The sequence below is a fragment of the Tamandua tetradactyla genome, chromosome 1, assembly GCF_023851605.1.
Source record: "Tamandua tetradactyla isolate mTamTet1 chromosome 1, mTamTet1.pri, whole genome shotgun sequence".
Taxonomy (NCBI): Eukaryota; Metazoa; Chordata; class Mammalia; order Pilosa; family Myrmecophagidae; genus Tamandua; species Tamandua tetradactyla.
Window position 1 is genome coordinate 180,383,428 of NC_135327.1, and position 17,564 is coordinate 180,400,991.

Here is a 17,564-nt window from a genome sequence, read left to right on the forward strand (position 1 = left end):
CTAAATCTGCAAACACAATATATTCTGCTTGTCAAACATATCAGTTATGGGTTGCATGAGACATCATTAGGATGAAGGGACTTTGTATTTTGACCTCAGAGACAGTCAGGCAGGAATTTTCCGCAGGTTATAAATATCCAGCACATTTTTTATAACCCATAATGCCTTATTAGATTAATACAGAGTGTCATTTTTTAGCCATAATGCTCTCTTGGCAATCCACTATGAATGTGGGAAAGGAGAAACCAAGGCAATGAAATGCTTAAGGGGCAAGAAACTGCCATATGGTTCACTAATAAGGTGTCTTAGGCACTTGTATTCTTTTCTAAATGCTGTTTTTCTCTTGATTTTTTTTTCTTTTTAGCCTTAGAAAATAGTCAGCTAAAACCCCAACTGCAAATAAATGAGCTGACAGGAATTTCTCAAGTTTTTTTAACTAAGTGTTTATTCCTTCTTTCAGAGTTACTTCCCCAAGCATATTTAATGTCATCTCGCAAACAAGAAAGAAATTAAAAAGTATTTAAGGCATTATGTTGCCCATGTTTCTTACAACTCTTTCTCCCACATCCCCTCCCACCTCCCACCCGCCACTGAGAAAAACTGAGATTCTGATATTGTCAGTTTATGCAGTAGGAAACAAAAGATTTACTATTACATTACTGACAGTTGGTTTTGTCACTTTCTACCTAAAACTATTAACACCTCTATCCCATGTATTTTACATGTATCCTCAGAAATTCATACAAATCAATCTACATCCTCTTAGCCTTTCAAAAGCATTTGACACCTGGTGCCTGCCCATGCAAACAAAATAAGTAAATAAAAAGCATTTGACATGGTTCACTATTCCTTTTTAAAATACATGTTGTTTTGGCTTTCATGATCCACATTCTCCTTGATTTCCAATTTCCCGCTTCTCATTTTAGTTTCCTTGACTGGTTCATGCTCTTCTTGACCGATCAGTAAACACAGGTATAACACGGAGTCCTCCTCTTTCTCTAAGCTCTCTTCCTAGATGACATCCTCCAGCCCCATGGTTTTAAGAATCATCCATTTATTGATGACTCTCAAGTTCTATCTTCAGGTCTGAAATTTCCAACGAGTTTCACAATTATATATTCAGCTGGCTACTCACCAAAGAGTCTAGTATTTATATGGACATATCAAAATTAAGGTGGCCAAAACAGAATTCAATTCACCATCCTCCCCAACTCATTCTTCCATCTCTTGATCCCAGTGATACATGAAAGTTCATCCACTGCTTCCCCTATGTCTACCTGTCTCAGCCAGATGTCCTTTCTGCTCAGGATATTCCCTTGCCACCCTCTCCCCCTCTCCCTATGTTCTCACCATGTTCATTCTAACACAGTCCAAGTTTCCTGTTTAATGAGCAGATCCTGGGCTTCCCCAGATCTCTTTTGTTCTATTCTCCTTCATATCCAAAGACCCCAGCTTTTAATAACTCTACTCTCTCTTCTCATCTTCACATGGGATGTGGGGGGAGACAAGAGCACTTATCTTGACCACTGCATCAATTACCCTAACAGTCATGGCATACAACTTTGTGAAGTGCCATTTACAATGCAGAAGTTTTGCCAACAGGGTTTAACTTGGCTGAAAATGCAAGCTAATGAAAAATGCAGCAAGATTTTGATACAGAAAAATTTTGCACATTTTTATTATGAAATAATAAATGAAACAAATATCATATTCCAGAGCCTCATACATTCCCTGAACTCTATGCATATTTATAAATAAGGATAAATAGAACATGGTATAAAATATCTATGTATCAAAATTATCATGCTAAAATGCCTACATCAAATAAATGCATTAGTCTCATAAAACTGTTTAAGATAAATGTTTCAAATGCTTGTTTAAAATTCCAAGTCTTCAAAATATCCCATATTAAAAAGTGCAAACTCTGAAAAATCATCTTCTTGAAGTCTTGTAGCTATCAGTGCTTTTTAAAGAATGCAGATCAGCACTAGTCTTTAAAAGAATTTAACTTAAAAAAAAATTACACCTAGGTAGGGGCTCTAGAGAAATGTGCAAGTAGCCAATGTGAGGGATTCTGTGCTCCATCTAAAGAATAAAGTGGAAACTTCCTTCTGACAGTTCACAAAAAACAGTCTCAGAAATAAAGCTTATTTTCTCAACATAAAACATATCCTAAGTGACGTCTAGACCTTTCTAGGTGGAAGAAAGACTCTGGAATGATGGAGTGAAAAACAAATATACAACCCAATAAGAATACCAAAGCCAGTCCTGACATTAGCCTGAAGATAAACAGGCCACTTCTGACAGAGAGTAGAAAAGTTGGCAGGGGGAGACAACTATCTAGAAGGCTACAAGGTATTACTGTTGTTGTTCTTTAAATTGCTGTTTAGGCAGAAGAGTTTTAAACTGCAAGTTTCAGGTTTAGCAAAACAGGTGCTAAACCAGTATTTAAAATTTACAAATTAGACATCTCTAAACCCCTCACCACATGGGGGTATGAAGGTGTTTAGAGAGAAGATTTCTTTGGAGAGGGTTGCTGACATTCTATGACCCCAAACATCCTTCCCAATATGGAAGAGTACAGGGCCTCCCAGAGAAAATGTCTTCAGTGAGGCAGTGCAGAGAGCTTTGTGCATATTCCTTGCGGATGTGGGTGATGATGTAGAGGTGCATGAGTCATGCCTGAGAAATCTAGTGGGTCAGAGAACAGCAGAAGGAGCCTGTGCCACACACTGGAGGTGGGGGAGTTGGGAAGAAACTAGACTCCAGAAATTTGTTGGAACAAAGGTGAGCTGAGTGCTTTCCTATGGACTTGATATGGATCATTTTAGGGTAAAAGGGAGACTGAGTTTATTAAATCCTGTCCATAGGATCAGGATGAACCAATAGGATTTGCTTGATGGTTGCAGAAAGCAAAGAATTCTCCTTATTAGAGGTGAAGGAGAAACATAGCCCTGATTGCTAATGGCAGCCTTCATAAAAACATTCAGCCTAGAGGTGTTATTGACAATAGGAAAGCAGAGCAGAAAGACAAGCAAACAAATGAAGCATGAACCAGGGCCAAATGCTACCTGAAATCTACCCTTGCTCTGGACTTTTTGATTACATGAACCAATAGAAACTTTTAAGATAGTTTGAGTTGAGTTTTTCAGTATTTGTCACTGAAAAACTACATTTTACAATTTGCTCTAAATGATTTGGGGGAAGATACACAGTCAAAGTTTGTGTTAGACTAGGACTATTTAAAATTAGGAAAATGTGACACAATCGGAATGACAGCTATACTCAGTTCTGAGAGCAAATGCTATCCCTAGGGAAGATGAAGACTTTAAATCAAAATGAGGCATTAATCGAAAGATGTACTTTTCTTGGCCAGAAGGTAAGAAACAAGGAGAGTCAATGATGTATTACCTGGTAATGAACTCTCTGGGAACCAGAAGAAACTGACTGCAGGTCCTAATGAGAAAATGAAAAAAACATCCATACCTTAAAATTAGTTTGAACAAGCTGCCCCCACAACTCTCTCAACTGAACTCCCAGTTTAATGTTGTAAGCTCATCTGGAAAGCATCTCCTCATCCAAGCCCAGTAAGGTTAAACAAAGGAGACAGGCCCCAAATAATAAAAGCACACCAAGTTGGACTGAGAAGAAAGGCCATCTAGCTACTGAAACTTATCATTCCTAAACTGTGTTTAAAGGTGAGAGATATGTTATAATTTCAAGGATAGAGAAGACAAAAAGTAAAGGAGAGGTAATTTTTTCATCCTGTTGGGATCACCTGTAATTTCTACCTGAACTTTAGACTCATGAGGACTGCTTCTAAAGTCCCCTTAGGTATGTATCTCAGGCCAAATAAATACTGTTGCAGTAATTGGGTTCATACTGAAAACTCGCTTGGCAAACACACAGCTCTTCACAGACTGTGCAGAGAAAATCACTGCCCACCTCTGCATTATCATGAAGTGCAAATTAATAGGGCTTAAATTAATGAGGTTTTGCTGGCAGGTTTGGAAAAAGCTGGCTCCCTTTATAAAGTTTTATAACTGAGCTGTCACCATTGTCATGTCCTGCAGGCTTCCTTGCTAACGAATGTAGGGATTCTACTTAAGGTGTAGCAATCTTGAATGCCTTTGTCCTTAGACTGCTTACCACAGGGCTTTTTCAACTTAATTTCTTTGTCCAAATTAGTCTGAAAACTTGAAAACTTTTCCTCTTTATTTGTTGAGTTCTCTCTTTCCTTTTTTATTTTTTTAAAAGAAACAACTTGTATCTGAATTATCAGTGTGATGAGCACCCAAATAAGTTGGTTTCCAATGAAGTCAATTAATGAGCCATATATTTTGCTATTGCAAAGTCTTGTTTTCAAAGTTACCTAAGTATTAACAGAAAAAAACACAAAAAAAGTCAAAAAGTTTTGGTATCAATTCCGAGTCACCTTTTTTATTGCAGGGTGGTTGAGTAAGGTTAACACAAACATTATTTTGAAAAATGAGGTACTGTATATTTGGGGAATATAGATTTGCACCCAAGTCACAGGTTAAAAAGTTCATAAATTTTAACATGTTAAAGCAGTTATCCTTGTTAAAAATGAACAAACTAAAAAGCTTAATAAAGCCACAGACTAAATTTTTTGATACTTTTCTCATATTAGTATTCAAAATTTAGCATTAACATCTAAATTATTTTGCATTTCAATTTCCACCTCTATGGCATAATCTAGGAATGCCTAGACTGTGAAATGATGGTGACTAAATGTATAAATTAAAAAATGTTTTTGCATGAGGAAGAACAAAGGAATGTCAATATTGCAAGATATTGAAAATAAATGGCCAATCATATTTTAAAACTTCAACTTCTGGGTGAGACCAAAGCAAGAAATGTTTATTTGGTACAAAATTTATATTTTGTCTAGTGAATTTACTAATTTAATGTACATGGATAGTTTAATTGAACACCATAAGTACATGGAACCTTGAACAGGGCATAAGATTTTGCAGGTCTGTCCAGGTTAGTGTGATGCCCTGATAAATCCCAGAGTGATTTGAACAGTGAATAAAGAAGTGTTCACAAAGTCCCCTTGGGGAAATAGGGAGAAAGGGGAAAAATTCAACTTCCCTATTTGGAGAATTCCTGTTATTCTCACAAGGAGTGGGGACAACCAAATCAATAGGCTGAGCCCTCAATCTTGGGATTTGCCCCTGTGAAGCTTATTCCTGCAAAAGACAGGCTAAGCCTACTAAAAGTTAGGCTTAAGAGTCACCCCCAGAGAACCTCTTTTGTTGCTCAGATATGGTCTCTCTCCCTAAGCCAACTCAGCATGTGAACTCACTGCCTTCCCCCCTACATGGGACATGACTCCCAAGGATGTAAATATCCCTACCAACGTGGGACAGAAAGCCTGGGATAAGCCAGGACCTGGCATCAAGAGATCGAGAAAGCCTTCTTGACCAAAAGGGGGAAGTGAGAAATGAGACAAAATAAAGTTTCAATGGCTGAGAAATTTCAAACAGAGTCGAGAGGTTTTCCTGGAGATTATTCTTATGTACTATAAAGATACCCATTTTTAGTTTATGGTATATTGGAATGGCTAGAGGGAAGTACCTGAAACTGTTGAGATGTGTTCCTGTAGCCTAGATTCTTGAAGACAATTGTATAAAGATATAATGTCTACAGTGTGACTGTGTGATCGTGAGAACCTTGTGTCTGATGTTCCTTATATCTAGGTTATGGACAGATGAGTAAAATATATGGATTAAAAACAAATAAATAATAGGGGGACAAAGGGTAAAATAAATTGGGTTAATGGAAGCACTAGTGGTCAATGAGAGGGAGGTGTGAGTGGTATGGTATGCATGAGTTTTTTTTTTCCTTTCATTTCTTTTGCTGGAGTAATGCAAATGTTCAAAAAATGATCATGGTGATGAATATACAACTATGTGATAATATTGTGAGCCATTGGTTGTACATCAATGCTTTTATGCCAAGATATATGTTTGTATGTTAAGTTTTTACAATAAAAATATTAAAGTCAAAAAAAATTTTCCATCTCTATCTTTAACAATACTGAAGAGAAAAATTAATTAGGTATTATTTTATGCTTCCCACGAGTTAACTTCCACCAAGAGAAATAGAATTTAACTTTGAAAGCTAAATGGCTACAACTTTAAGGAATTATATATATGTATATACATATCAATTCTATATATACTTTAATGCAACAATTACTTCTATGTTGTATGTTCTCTAGAAGAAAGGTTCTCTACCTAGAAGTACGTATTAGAATCACTCAAACAGTTTTTGAAAATATAGATGTCTAGGCCCCACACCAGAAAAGCGATTCTAATGTGCATCTTCATTAAAACACTGATAACGAAGTTTCTATTTATGCTTTGTGCCACTTGTAGAGTAGAGACAGTTAATGTATCCCCTCAGATTTTTGCAAATAACAATCACTGACAATTGAAACACAGGTTGAGGTCTGCTGTTCATGCTAATGCAGTTCACATTTATGGGAATGTCATATATGAGCTGCCTTTCCTTTATTTTCTCTATGGTACGAACAAATTGAGGAAAAAAGAATAGAGAGATTATACTTTTGTATTCTGACACAAATTCTCATGAAATAGGTTTTTCTTTCTTGCAGAGTTACATTAAAAAAAACTACCTTTTTCTGACAGAAGTCTCTGCCAGATACAAAATGTTAAATAGCCCCAAATCTCTGTTTTCTTTCATAATTTATCAGTGCCCTTTCAAATTCTGTCTAGTTCAAAAATCACAGGTTTAGTCTGGCAAAGAAGACTAGAAGTTCCACGCAAAAGTTATGCAACACACTAGAGTAACATCACCCCATAGTTAACTCAATCCAATCCATTTCCATTTCAGCCATCTTTTGGTGAAAAAGAAGAGGGGTCAGGGGAGAATGTGGTATATGTTTAAAGGACAAGGCCACCACTTCCCATTGCTTTCCATAGTGTATCATGTTGGAAGAAGGCATAAATGGCTGTTAATTGTTCACAAAATTAAAAGCTAAGAAAAATGAATAATTGGCTAAAAACTCACCTCCTGTAGGCGGTCTATGTACATACGGCAAGTCTCCAAATCACAGTCTCCGCGCACGACTAGGATCCCCAGAGGGATGGCTAAGAGTGAAGAAAAAGAAAATTCTAAAATAACATATTTGATATTTCTAGATTGGCTTATTTGCGCTTCTTGTGGTCTGAAAAAAAATCTTATTAATACTTATGAGTGTTTTGGATGTTTGACTACAAAGACATAAGTACCCTCTACCTATACTTATCTCACAATGTCAATCTCTTCATTTCAGCAGTTGTTATATACTTTCCTTGCATGGTCTATGTTGTCCCTTGCCACTTGACCTTCATTTTATCTCAGTGCCTTGACATGAAGTATAACACCATAGAAACGTGATTGGCAGGACTGGGGACCCAGGCATATACCTCACTGCTAATGTGGCCTACACCTCCAACATCGGCATGAGGATAGAGTTCCTACTTTGTCCCAGCGAGGAATACAAAATCATGATTCTAGACACTTACCCCTTTCTCTCCTGAATGTATGAGAATTAATGTTTTAGCCAGTTTGCAAAAGTTCCCCATTTGTGGGACTCAATCTACCCAAATCACTGTTGCTATCTGCTGGCAGATATCAGAACAACAGCATAAAATTTTTAAATAAAAAACAAAAGAAAGCTTCCAGAGAGCTCACATGTGACAATTCAACTGATGTTTTTTGTTTGTTTTTTGTTTTTAGCATGGGCAGGCTCCAGGAATCGAGCCTGGCATGGCAGACCACCATTGCACCACCCCAATCCTACTGATTTTAAAGATGATCAGTGTCAAGTGTGGTGGCACCAGGACCTCAGGAAAAAAATAAGTATGAGTTCAGATATGTGCCTTATACTAATATCCTAATTAGGTGGTGGCAAATGTCACAGTGGCATTAGTAAGAAGAACCTCACATTTGAGGTACAGCTATAAGATACTTGAATTTCTGAAAAACAGTCTCCTTCCTCAAATTTCAAAATTTCATGTGAACATTTTTGGATTTTAGAAGAACAGCAAAACTATTACATTCATGATTTAACCAAAAAAATTTCAGATTCTTGTCTTAACCAACTGGAGACTAGTAAGCAGATGACAGTGGTGCTCATTAAGAATATTTTTTAAATCTTTCACGTATTGAATTAATATATTTTTAAAGCCTCATCATCAATAAATGGGTCTAAAAATGCAAAGTGCTAGGGGTTTAAAATTAATAATACACAGGATAAAATGTATTTTAAATTAATGACATAAAACCCTGAGGAAAATACAAAGAGTAGGGGAGGCAAACATATAAGCAAAAAATAATAAATGTGACATAGGCTATATTAGATATATGAACTCTTAGTCATATGAAACTATAGGAGAGAGGAACTAGTTATTGCCCAAGGGGTAAATTTTAGACTCTCTGGAGGGTATGGAGACCTACTGGATTTTTTAGCTAAAAGAAATAGAGTTTTGTTTTTCAGTATTACCTCCTAGACTAGTTTCCCTTCCTTCTATACCTAACCATCACCAATACCCATCCATTCCCTCAGGTCCTCAAAATCCTACATTCATAAAGCCTTAAAACATCCATCACCTTGTACAACTATTTATAAATCTGTGAATGAGTATGGACTCTCTGGCATCAAGAACAAGGCCTGTTGACTTTTATATCCAATGCCTAGGATAATACCTAGTAAAAAAAAAAAAAAAGGTAGATATTCAGTAAATGTTTCTGGAAAGAAGGAGGAAAACAGGCTTTGTTTCTCTTCAAATGTGAAAGAGAAAGCAGATCCTTAAAGCCTAAGTTAATTTCAAAAGGTAGGCAAAAAAGCAAGGGCTTGGGTGGGCCACAGTGGCTCAGTGGCAGAGTTCTTGCCTGCCATGCCGGAGACCAGGGTTCGATTCCCGGTCCCTGCCTATGCAAAAAAAAAAAAAAAAAAAAAAAACCAATAAAAAAAAAAGCAAGGGCTTGGAACAGAAGTTTTGTCCATGAGTAGAAGGCACACACTCAATTGGAGTTTCCCTTATTTGTCTGTTAAGACAGTAGAAAGGGAGCCTATAAGTGGAAGGCTGAGGAAACCCGCAAGCATCACAGATTTGGCCAATAACAACCTGGAAGCATATTTCCCCCTTCTTTATGAATCTAAACAGAAGCATCAAAAAAAAAAAAAAGTCTTGGGCGGGCCGCGGTGGCTCAGCGGGCAAGAGTGCTTGCCTGCCGTGCCGGAGGACCCCGGTTCGATTCCCGGCCCCAGCCCATGTAAAAAACAAACAAACAAACAAAATATAATAAAACAAGAAAATGTTTAAAAATGTTTCCCTTTCTTCCTCCCTTCCTTCCTTCTCTGTCTTTCCTTCCTTTCCTCCCTCTCTCTAAAAAAAATAAAAAAAATAAAAAAAAAAAAAAAAAAAGTCTTCAGCATAGCAGTTGTGCATCTTTGAGAAGAGAAGTGAAATTCAACAAGGAAATCCCCTTAAAAATACTCATTAAAATATCACTCCCAGCTAGATTATTAAATATGTCCAAATAGGTTGATTTACCAAAGCAAGAAGAGAATAAGGATTCCTAATACTTAAGGAATGATATAAGAATGTGAGAATTTGGCCTATAATGTAAGTCAGATTGTATAAATAGAATATGGTGACAATTAACCCTGAGGGCCCACAGTTGGATCTTACGTACTGATATTTTCTCTTAATTCAAAATGTGCAAATGTTGAGAAATGGAATTTAATCTATATGTACCTGTCCACTTAAATTAGGAGATAGAGTTTATAGAAATGCAAGAATCCTGGCCACACCACTGATTTCCTGCTATTACTCATACTGGGAGTTAGTCTGGTCATATATTCAATGTACTTGGCAGTAGACATTTTAAAATACAATAAGCAATTGGTTATTCCAGATCTGGAATCAAGAAAGAATAAGGTAGGAAAATTTTTTTCAAAGAAATGTCATTTATTTTAACAAGACATAAAATCAACTCTGCCTACGCCTCAAGAATCTAAATAAGAGAAGCAATACTTTTCGTTGAGTAATATTTAAGTATATATGGACTTTAAAAAAAGGTCTCTTCTACCCATTCCATAGCACGATTATAGATAACTGTTGTCAAATGTATTCTATCAAGGTAACAGCATACAATAGAAATGCCTCAGTGATTCACTCCTGGGTTCAAATCTCAACTCTGCTGCTAACTAGCTATTGGTCTTGCAAATTAATCAATTCCTCTGTGCCTCAGTTTTATAGACTATGGTGTTTAGTCCAGGTATTTGATAGGATTTTGTGAAAATTAAATGCAACACTGTATTTTAAAATGAGTTGCCAAAAGATCAATGTGGTGTTGCCTTACTTCCTTTACTTTCTCTTGAGTACCTTTAACTCAAAAACTGACGCATCCAATTATCTTTCAATTTATCATAATACCATAAGGATTAGCTCTTCTATAATTACAGTTCCATAAATTATATTCCTGTTTGCTTAAAACTAATTTCGACTCTTCCTGCAATGGTAAAAACAACCGTAGTACAAAAATACTTTAATTTGACACTTCTACTTGGGATTTCACAGGGTGAAGAGAAAGCAGAAACTTGTGGAAAATTACCACTTTCCCTTTACACTACTGACAATCAATTGCCAAAATGCATTATCATTTTGTCACACATAGAACACAAAAATGAAAAGTTCAGTTTTATATTTTCTGTAAATGTCCTTCTAAAAATAAAATGGTTGATTTCTTTTCATTATCAAAATTGATAGTAGAAACATGTCCAAAGATTCCTAAAACACACAATACATAATATAGGAATCTTTATATTCCATTATAGTGATTCTTATTCAATGCCATAAAATTACTGACAGATCACGGATCCTTCAATATCTGGGGGAGGGTTGTGGGAAATGAGGCATACTATTTTTCCACAAGAACTAATTTGAAGTAGAGACATATATTTTAAATACAAAACTGAATAAAATGCAGCCTTCATATTTTATGAGGATTGAAAAATTTTTAAATTAAATCTACTTTATTACACACATTTGGCAAAATAGAAATGTTGTCTAGTTTATGACTTCAAAACTTGGCCCATATCAGATGGTAATAATCTTGAGTTAATCAAAACAGATAAAAAGCTATTGACACTTCTTGGAAAGCGCCATTCCATTTAGCAATAAAGAATATTACATTCATCAGAATTACATATTTCAACAGACTTACACAATCGACTTCACTGAAGTTTCCTCCATTTTAATTGGTAGGCAGTGAGAGAGTTTACGACCTGAGCATGAGCCTCACTATCCCCGATCTCATCAATTCTTATTTTGCTCTCAAAGATTTTATCTAACTCCAGTAAGCATCAGCCAAGACTTAACCTGTATAATGAAACTTTCATTGTAGGGATCAAGCGGAATTTACAAGTTCTAACTAAGCAATAAAGGACAAGCTGGTTGCCACATTAAGATGGCCGATTTAACACACATACTTCTCTCTCACCAGAAAAGCTACTAAACTACAGCGAACTGATTTAAAAAAACACCAACCCACAAAAATGAAGGAAAATAGTGAGAAGAAAATTGCAATAGATGAAGCAGATATAAAGCTGGTAACTGCTGCAGATATAAAAATGGTAACTGACCCAAAGTTCCTAAAGAGTCCAGTCCTAAACCCTGAATGGATGAGAACCAACACAGTTTACACTGCAAAATCCTAGGAAGCCTTGCAACCTGGCAGCACCAGTTACCCCGGGAACTGAGGTTAAAGAAGGCAGATAAAGTAGAGAGTAATGGATGCTAGACTGTCAAATCCTCATTTCCTATACCTGGCAGGTAGGGACTGTCCCTATCAAAACTGGTCAGAATCCAAAAGCTTATTCTTTGAAACGAAAAAGCAGATGGCCTCTGTAATGGCAAAGAGCAGAAATAGTAGAAGATGTGGCTACCTTACAGAGTACAGAGCTCTCCACCTCTCTTCCTTCACTGGGTACCAGAAAAGGGAGCAATCAGAACCTTACCTCTTGGCAAGAGGATGGAAGACTTCTCTGAAGAAGCTGACAAATCCAAGGGGAGATACATTAACTTGGGGCAGAGCCATGCCTAACCTGTGTAAGGCCCAAAGCAAGAACATAAATAAGAGGCCTGCATTCCATATATCTACCTATTTACACATTTAAAATCAAGCCCCAAAATTATTAAATAAAATGCATTCCATTTTCCTACTTGAAAAATTTTCCCTCATAGATTCCTGATTGATGTGTTGACATTCACAGTTCTTGGACTCCATGAAGTATGGGGATAGAACATTGAATCTGTGGCCCACAGGAGACACCATTCTCCTCCCATCCCCAAGCTGCATCCTAAACACTGGAGGCCTCATGCCTATTCATGTTGATATTCCAGACCACACCTCCATGCCTTGTCCACGGCCCACATATACAGCCCCTAGGTGGATGAGTGGTGTGCATATTGACAGTGTAGTTCTGCGTCAAGAAACCTGACCAGGAGAAGAGGCAGTGTAGGTCCTGGAAGCAGTTGTTTGGATAAGGAATTCTGAGAACCCAAACAATAGTCTAGAAGTGGGTTTAGCAAAATCTAGGGAGATTTAGCACCACAGACACTTGACCCCATAAAGCAGGGCAAAGCTGGAAGAGAGCCAGAGTGGAGCCCTCTAAATCATGGGGCCTCTCTTGCATGGATCGAAGTACAATATTGATTAGGCGTTTCTAAAACACAGCTCATGGCATTCCCTCACACTGAAGCTCAAAGTCAATAAGGTTCACCCATGGGCTCAGAGCTTCCAGGCAGCTTTTGTTTCCCACTTTTAATAATGAGCAGAAAGTCAAAGATTTTCAGAAAACTGAGAAACTTCTCTAACACAGAAGCTAAAGCTCAAACAAAAATAGCTAAAATGCATCTTGTAAAAAGGAATAAATGCTTTTAAAAATGTTCTTTCATATGCTAAGAAAGTTTAAAGAAAATAATCCATCCATGAAATAGAAATAAGATTACATTAAAAGGCAATGAAGAATATTAAACAGAAAAAAGAGGAGAAAGGGAGCAGAACATCAACTAAAGAAAAAAAATCCTTCAAAAATAAAAAGATGATAGAATAGGTGAAGAGCTCAATAGAAAGATTAAAGGATAAAGTTGAGGAAATCTCTATAAAAGCAGAGCAGAAAGACAAAAAGGAAGAAAATAGAAAAGCTGAGAAAAATAGAGTAGTTCAGGCGGTCCAACATCCAAATAATTAAAGTTCCAAAGAAAAAGTTCCAGAGAAAATAGGGAAGGAACTACAAAAATTTTAAATAAATAAATAAATAATCAAGAATATATCCTAGAAATAAAGAATAATAGTTTCAAAATTACAATGGCCCCAAAAGTGGCCAGCACAAAAGCAATAGGAAGCTATTTAATTTGAAAATTTAAGAATATTGGGGACAAGAAAAAGAATCCACAATCTTCCAGAGAGGAAAAACCCATATTACATAGATGGTTTTGGATTTTTCAAAGGAAACTCCACCATCAAGGAGGCAATGAAATAATGCCCTTTAAAATCCTAAACAAAAATCATTTCCAATCTAAACTTTTCCAGATAATCCAAAATATCACACATGTCAAAGGGTTGAATAAAGGACACACCCTCTTATCAAGAAGCTACTGGAGGATAAAATCCAACAAAAGCCAAGTTTGCAACTGCATGAGGAATGCATGGGATATAAGAAATGGGAAATCCAATCAAAGAGAGAAGCAAAGGAAAGAAGATGGGCATAATGGATCCCAAAATGACAGACATATGTGTTAGGGTTACCAAATAATTCATACCAAGCAGAGTGAGTTACAAGGCAGATGTGCTGAGAGCTGCCATCACTCAGATTCTCACATCCTTCATAGACTTATTTTCCAACCCCTTGATAGAAGGCCTAAGCAAGCCTGACCCAGCTTCTCACCTGCAAGAAGATTTGTATCGCCCCCTCATGGGCATTTCCTTAACCCACTCCTGAGAATGACAAGTAGATGACCGTGAAGCAGGGAAATTCAGAGAAATTCATTCCCATTACTCAGATCTCCACTTGATATCTAATACCCACTCTAACACTCTGCCAAATGCTTTCCAGTTCTCACTCATTTTCTCTCCCACTAAATTCTCTCAGAAGGAGTCCATGCACACTCTCAGGAAAGGTGAAACCAGACAATGACCCAGAAAATTCTGAGCTCTTACAGATCTCTTGGGAACTTCAACAAAAAGTAGGAGCATTATGTTTTCCTTCCACAGGACAGTTTAAGCTTGCTACTCAGTTTTTTGAAACCATTTAGTATCTGATTTAGGGATGCATATATCAGTTGTACATGGATATATATCGAGAGAAGGGTAAATATTAAAATCAGTATAGCAGTTATCTTGGGGTAGCAGGGTAATAAGGAAAGGGAAGGATTTTCTCAGGTACTTGTAATGTTCCGTTTCTTAATCTAGGTGGGAGGTACATGAATGTTTATGTTATTATTAATCTTTAAACTATACCTATGTATTTTAGATACTTTTCTATATATTTATTTATAGAATTAAAAATAAATATTACAAGCCATCTGTGGCAACTATTAACGTTAACTAGTGTCAATTTATGTTGCACATTGTCAAAAGATGTTCTCTACTAGTTAGAGAAAAAAAGTTCTCAGTATCAAATAGCAGAAGGGGGAAAGTATAGAGAAGTGATCAATTATTGCCAAAAGCAGTCTCCCAAATGATACTATGGCTACAATCCACGTCCATGAATGGGCACCAGACATATTAAGCAGTCATCATCTCCATGGCTTGTTATGGTATGTGCGCTTGTTTGGGTGTCTTTATATAACAAGCAGCAGGATGATACCTTACTTGGGCCATAGAAGTCTCTAGAACAGACTGTCCAAAAGATTTTTCTGCTGTAGATCCCATGTAGTAGTCCCGAGCCACTTGTGGTGTTCAGAACTTGAAACATGTCTACCGTGATTGAGAAACTGAAGATTAATCTTCATTTTAATTAATTTAAACTTTAATTTAAATTACCATATGTGGCTAGTGATCATTGTAGTTTCAGACTCTGGGAAATCAAGAACCTGAATTTCCTTAGAACCAGATTGTTTTATATATTAAAACCATCCATATTTTACTTTTCACAAGTAGAGAGGGCATAAATCCAACAAGCAAAGCTAAATGTCTTTGGTTTTATACCTTCCCAGTTGAATCCTGTCTGTTCCTAATGTCTAGCAAAAGTATTCCTCTGCTGATTGAGGACAATTTTTTTTAAGTTGTTTCCCTTCACTCTATGCCCTACTTTTGTTCCCTTATTCACTTCTTGGCCTCTCCTTCTATCAAAATATACTCTCGGATCCTTCTTGCACTTGTGTATAAATGACTAATAATTGATTAAAGGGTTACTCTTCCATGGAGCACCTGAGCTTTAACATGTTTAAAGTCTGGACTAACACGAAAAAACTTTGAGAGATTCAAGTACAGAAAAAAGAAAGAAACTGTGGAGCTAAATGGTACCTCAGCCCCATGAAAATTATGCTACTAATTACTTCTTTTCAAACAGAAAAAACAGGTCCTGCCCTGGCTCCCCTGTCAGGCTTCACTCTGACCTCCATTAACCCCCTTCCCCTATTTCTGTTTGTTTAAATTACTTATAATCCAGAATGTGGGGAAATTAATTAGTTGTGAAACCCATTATACATTTTACATGTGCATGTTCTGGACTTTATGTTTGAAATAAAATGCCAACAGGTCATACTAATTAATTTTGTCTTCTAAAGTTGAAGTTGGGACTACATGAACTCACTATGTAAATTAATGCCAATCAGAACATACATTAATATTATTCATCTATAGCAAATTCAAAAATCTTCTAGCAACCAATCTATAAGTATACTCTTTTATCTGTAATAAATGTCTAAAGTATATATGCAATAAAGGAAATAAATCAAAACATAATTTCTAAAATATATATTTCACCACAAATGATAAGCCAAGTCAGGGATCAGTCAATCTCAGATCTCAGGTACCCTTGATATGAGACTGAACGGACCTAATTTTTTTTGCATGGGTAGACTCTGGGAATCAAATCCAGATCTCCGGCATGGCAGGTGAGAATTCTGCCACTGAGCCACTGTATCACTGCCCCTGTGGTAGTTAGATTCAGTTACCAACTTGGCCAGGTGAAGGCACCTAGTTCTGTTGCTGTGGACATGAGCCAAAGGTACGTGAACCTCACCTGTTACTGATTACATCTGCAGTCGGCTAGGAGGCATGCCTGCTGCAATGAATGACATTTGACTTAACTGGCTGGTGCTTAAATGAGAGAGCAGAATATAGCACAGCCCAAGCAGCTCAGCATACCTTATCTCAGCACTCGCAGCTCAGCCCAGGCCTTTGGAGATACAGAAAGAAGTCACCCTGGGGAAAGTTGTTGGAACCCAGAGGCCTGGAGAGAAGGCCAGCAGAGACCATCCTGTGCCTTCCCACGTAAGAAAAAACCTTAGTTGAAAGTTAGCTGCCTTTCCTCTGAAGAACTAACTAAATAAATCCCCTTTTATTAAAAGCCAATCCGTCTCTGGTGTGTTGCATTCTGGTAGGTAGCAAACTAGAACAGTCCCCCAATAACTTTTAAAGATTATTAAATGGAAGGTGCCTAGAGTATCAAGAAAAACGTGAAAAATATTTTCCAAATATGAGAGTAGATGATGCAAAAGACAGAGGGCAGTGCAGTGATGGCTCAGTGGCAGAGTTCTCGCCTGCCATGCTGAAGACCTGGGTTCAATTTCCAGTGTCTGTCCATGCAAAAAAAAAAAGACAATCAGAAAAATGTCCTCAGATGAGTTAATTATTTGACTGAAAAAACACAAAGACCCTGAAGACCAACACCTAGAAGAATTCAGACAGGCAGGGCCCTTTCCAGTGATCTCTGAAGCAACCTTAGGGATGTGCCTGAATTGTGCGGAGGCCAATTAGTTCAGGATGGATGAGAATCTGAGGTCACTGAAAATGAGAAATTCTTAAGTTTCTAGATTTAAAACTATTTCCTGCCTGACTGACCTAGGAGCATTCATTCCAAGCACAGAAGGTCTGAGCCTAAGCTTGAGGTTCAGAAAAGTGGAAATGAGCAAAGCAGAGTGGCCGATGTCCTCTGTTTTATATTAATGAATCACACCTCCACCTCTGGAAAAGCAAGCCACAGCAAGACAGACTTCTTCTACACATATGCTTTGGGGGACATACTCTGATCCATATTATATTTAAAAACACATTCTAGAGTCACGTTATAGGACTTAATCTCTATATAGATGATGGATTTAATATGACAAATTTAGGCATGGGTGTAGTAAATCTAGGTGAGCAGGAAAATGATAGTGATATCATAAGAGGAAGAAGTAATAAGAGGAGGAACACGAATAGGTAGAGCAGAGAAGACTGGGGAGGGAGAGGGAGAGAGAGAGGAGGGAAAATAGGAAAAGAAGAAAACTTACATTAATATAAGTTTCTAATTT

The 17,564-nt window shown here is 37.0% G+C and overlaps 1 protein-coding gene across 1 annotated transcript in view; it reads right to left on the minus strand.

Annotated features, from left to right (window-relative positions):
* DGKI (diacylglycerol kinase iota) overlaps positions 1–17,564 on the minus strand; it is a 506,760-nt gene that overhangs the window by 108,770 nt on the left and 380,426 nt on the right. The window contains 2 exon segments of the mRNA XM_077143510.1: positions 3,412–3,456; positions 7,060–7,139. Of these exon segments, the coding sequence (XP_076999625.1) occupies positions 3,412–3,456; positions 7,060–7,139 (125 nt within the window).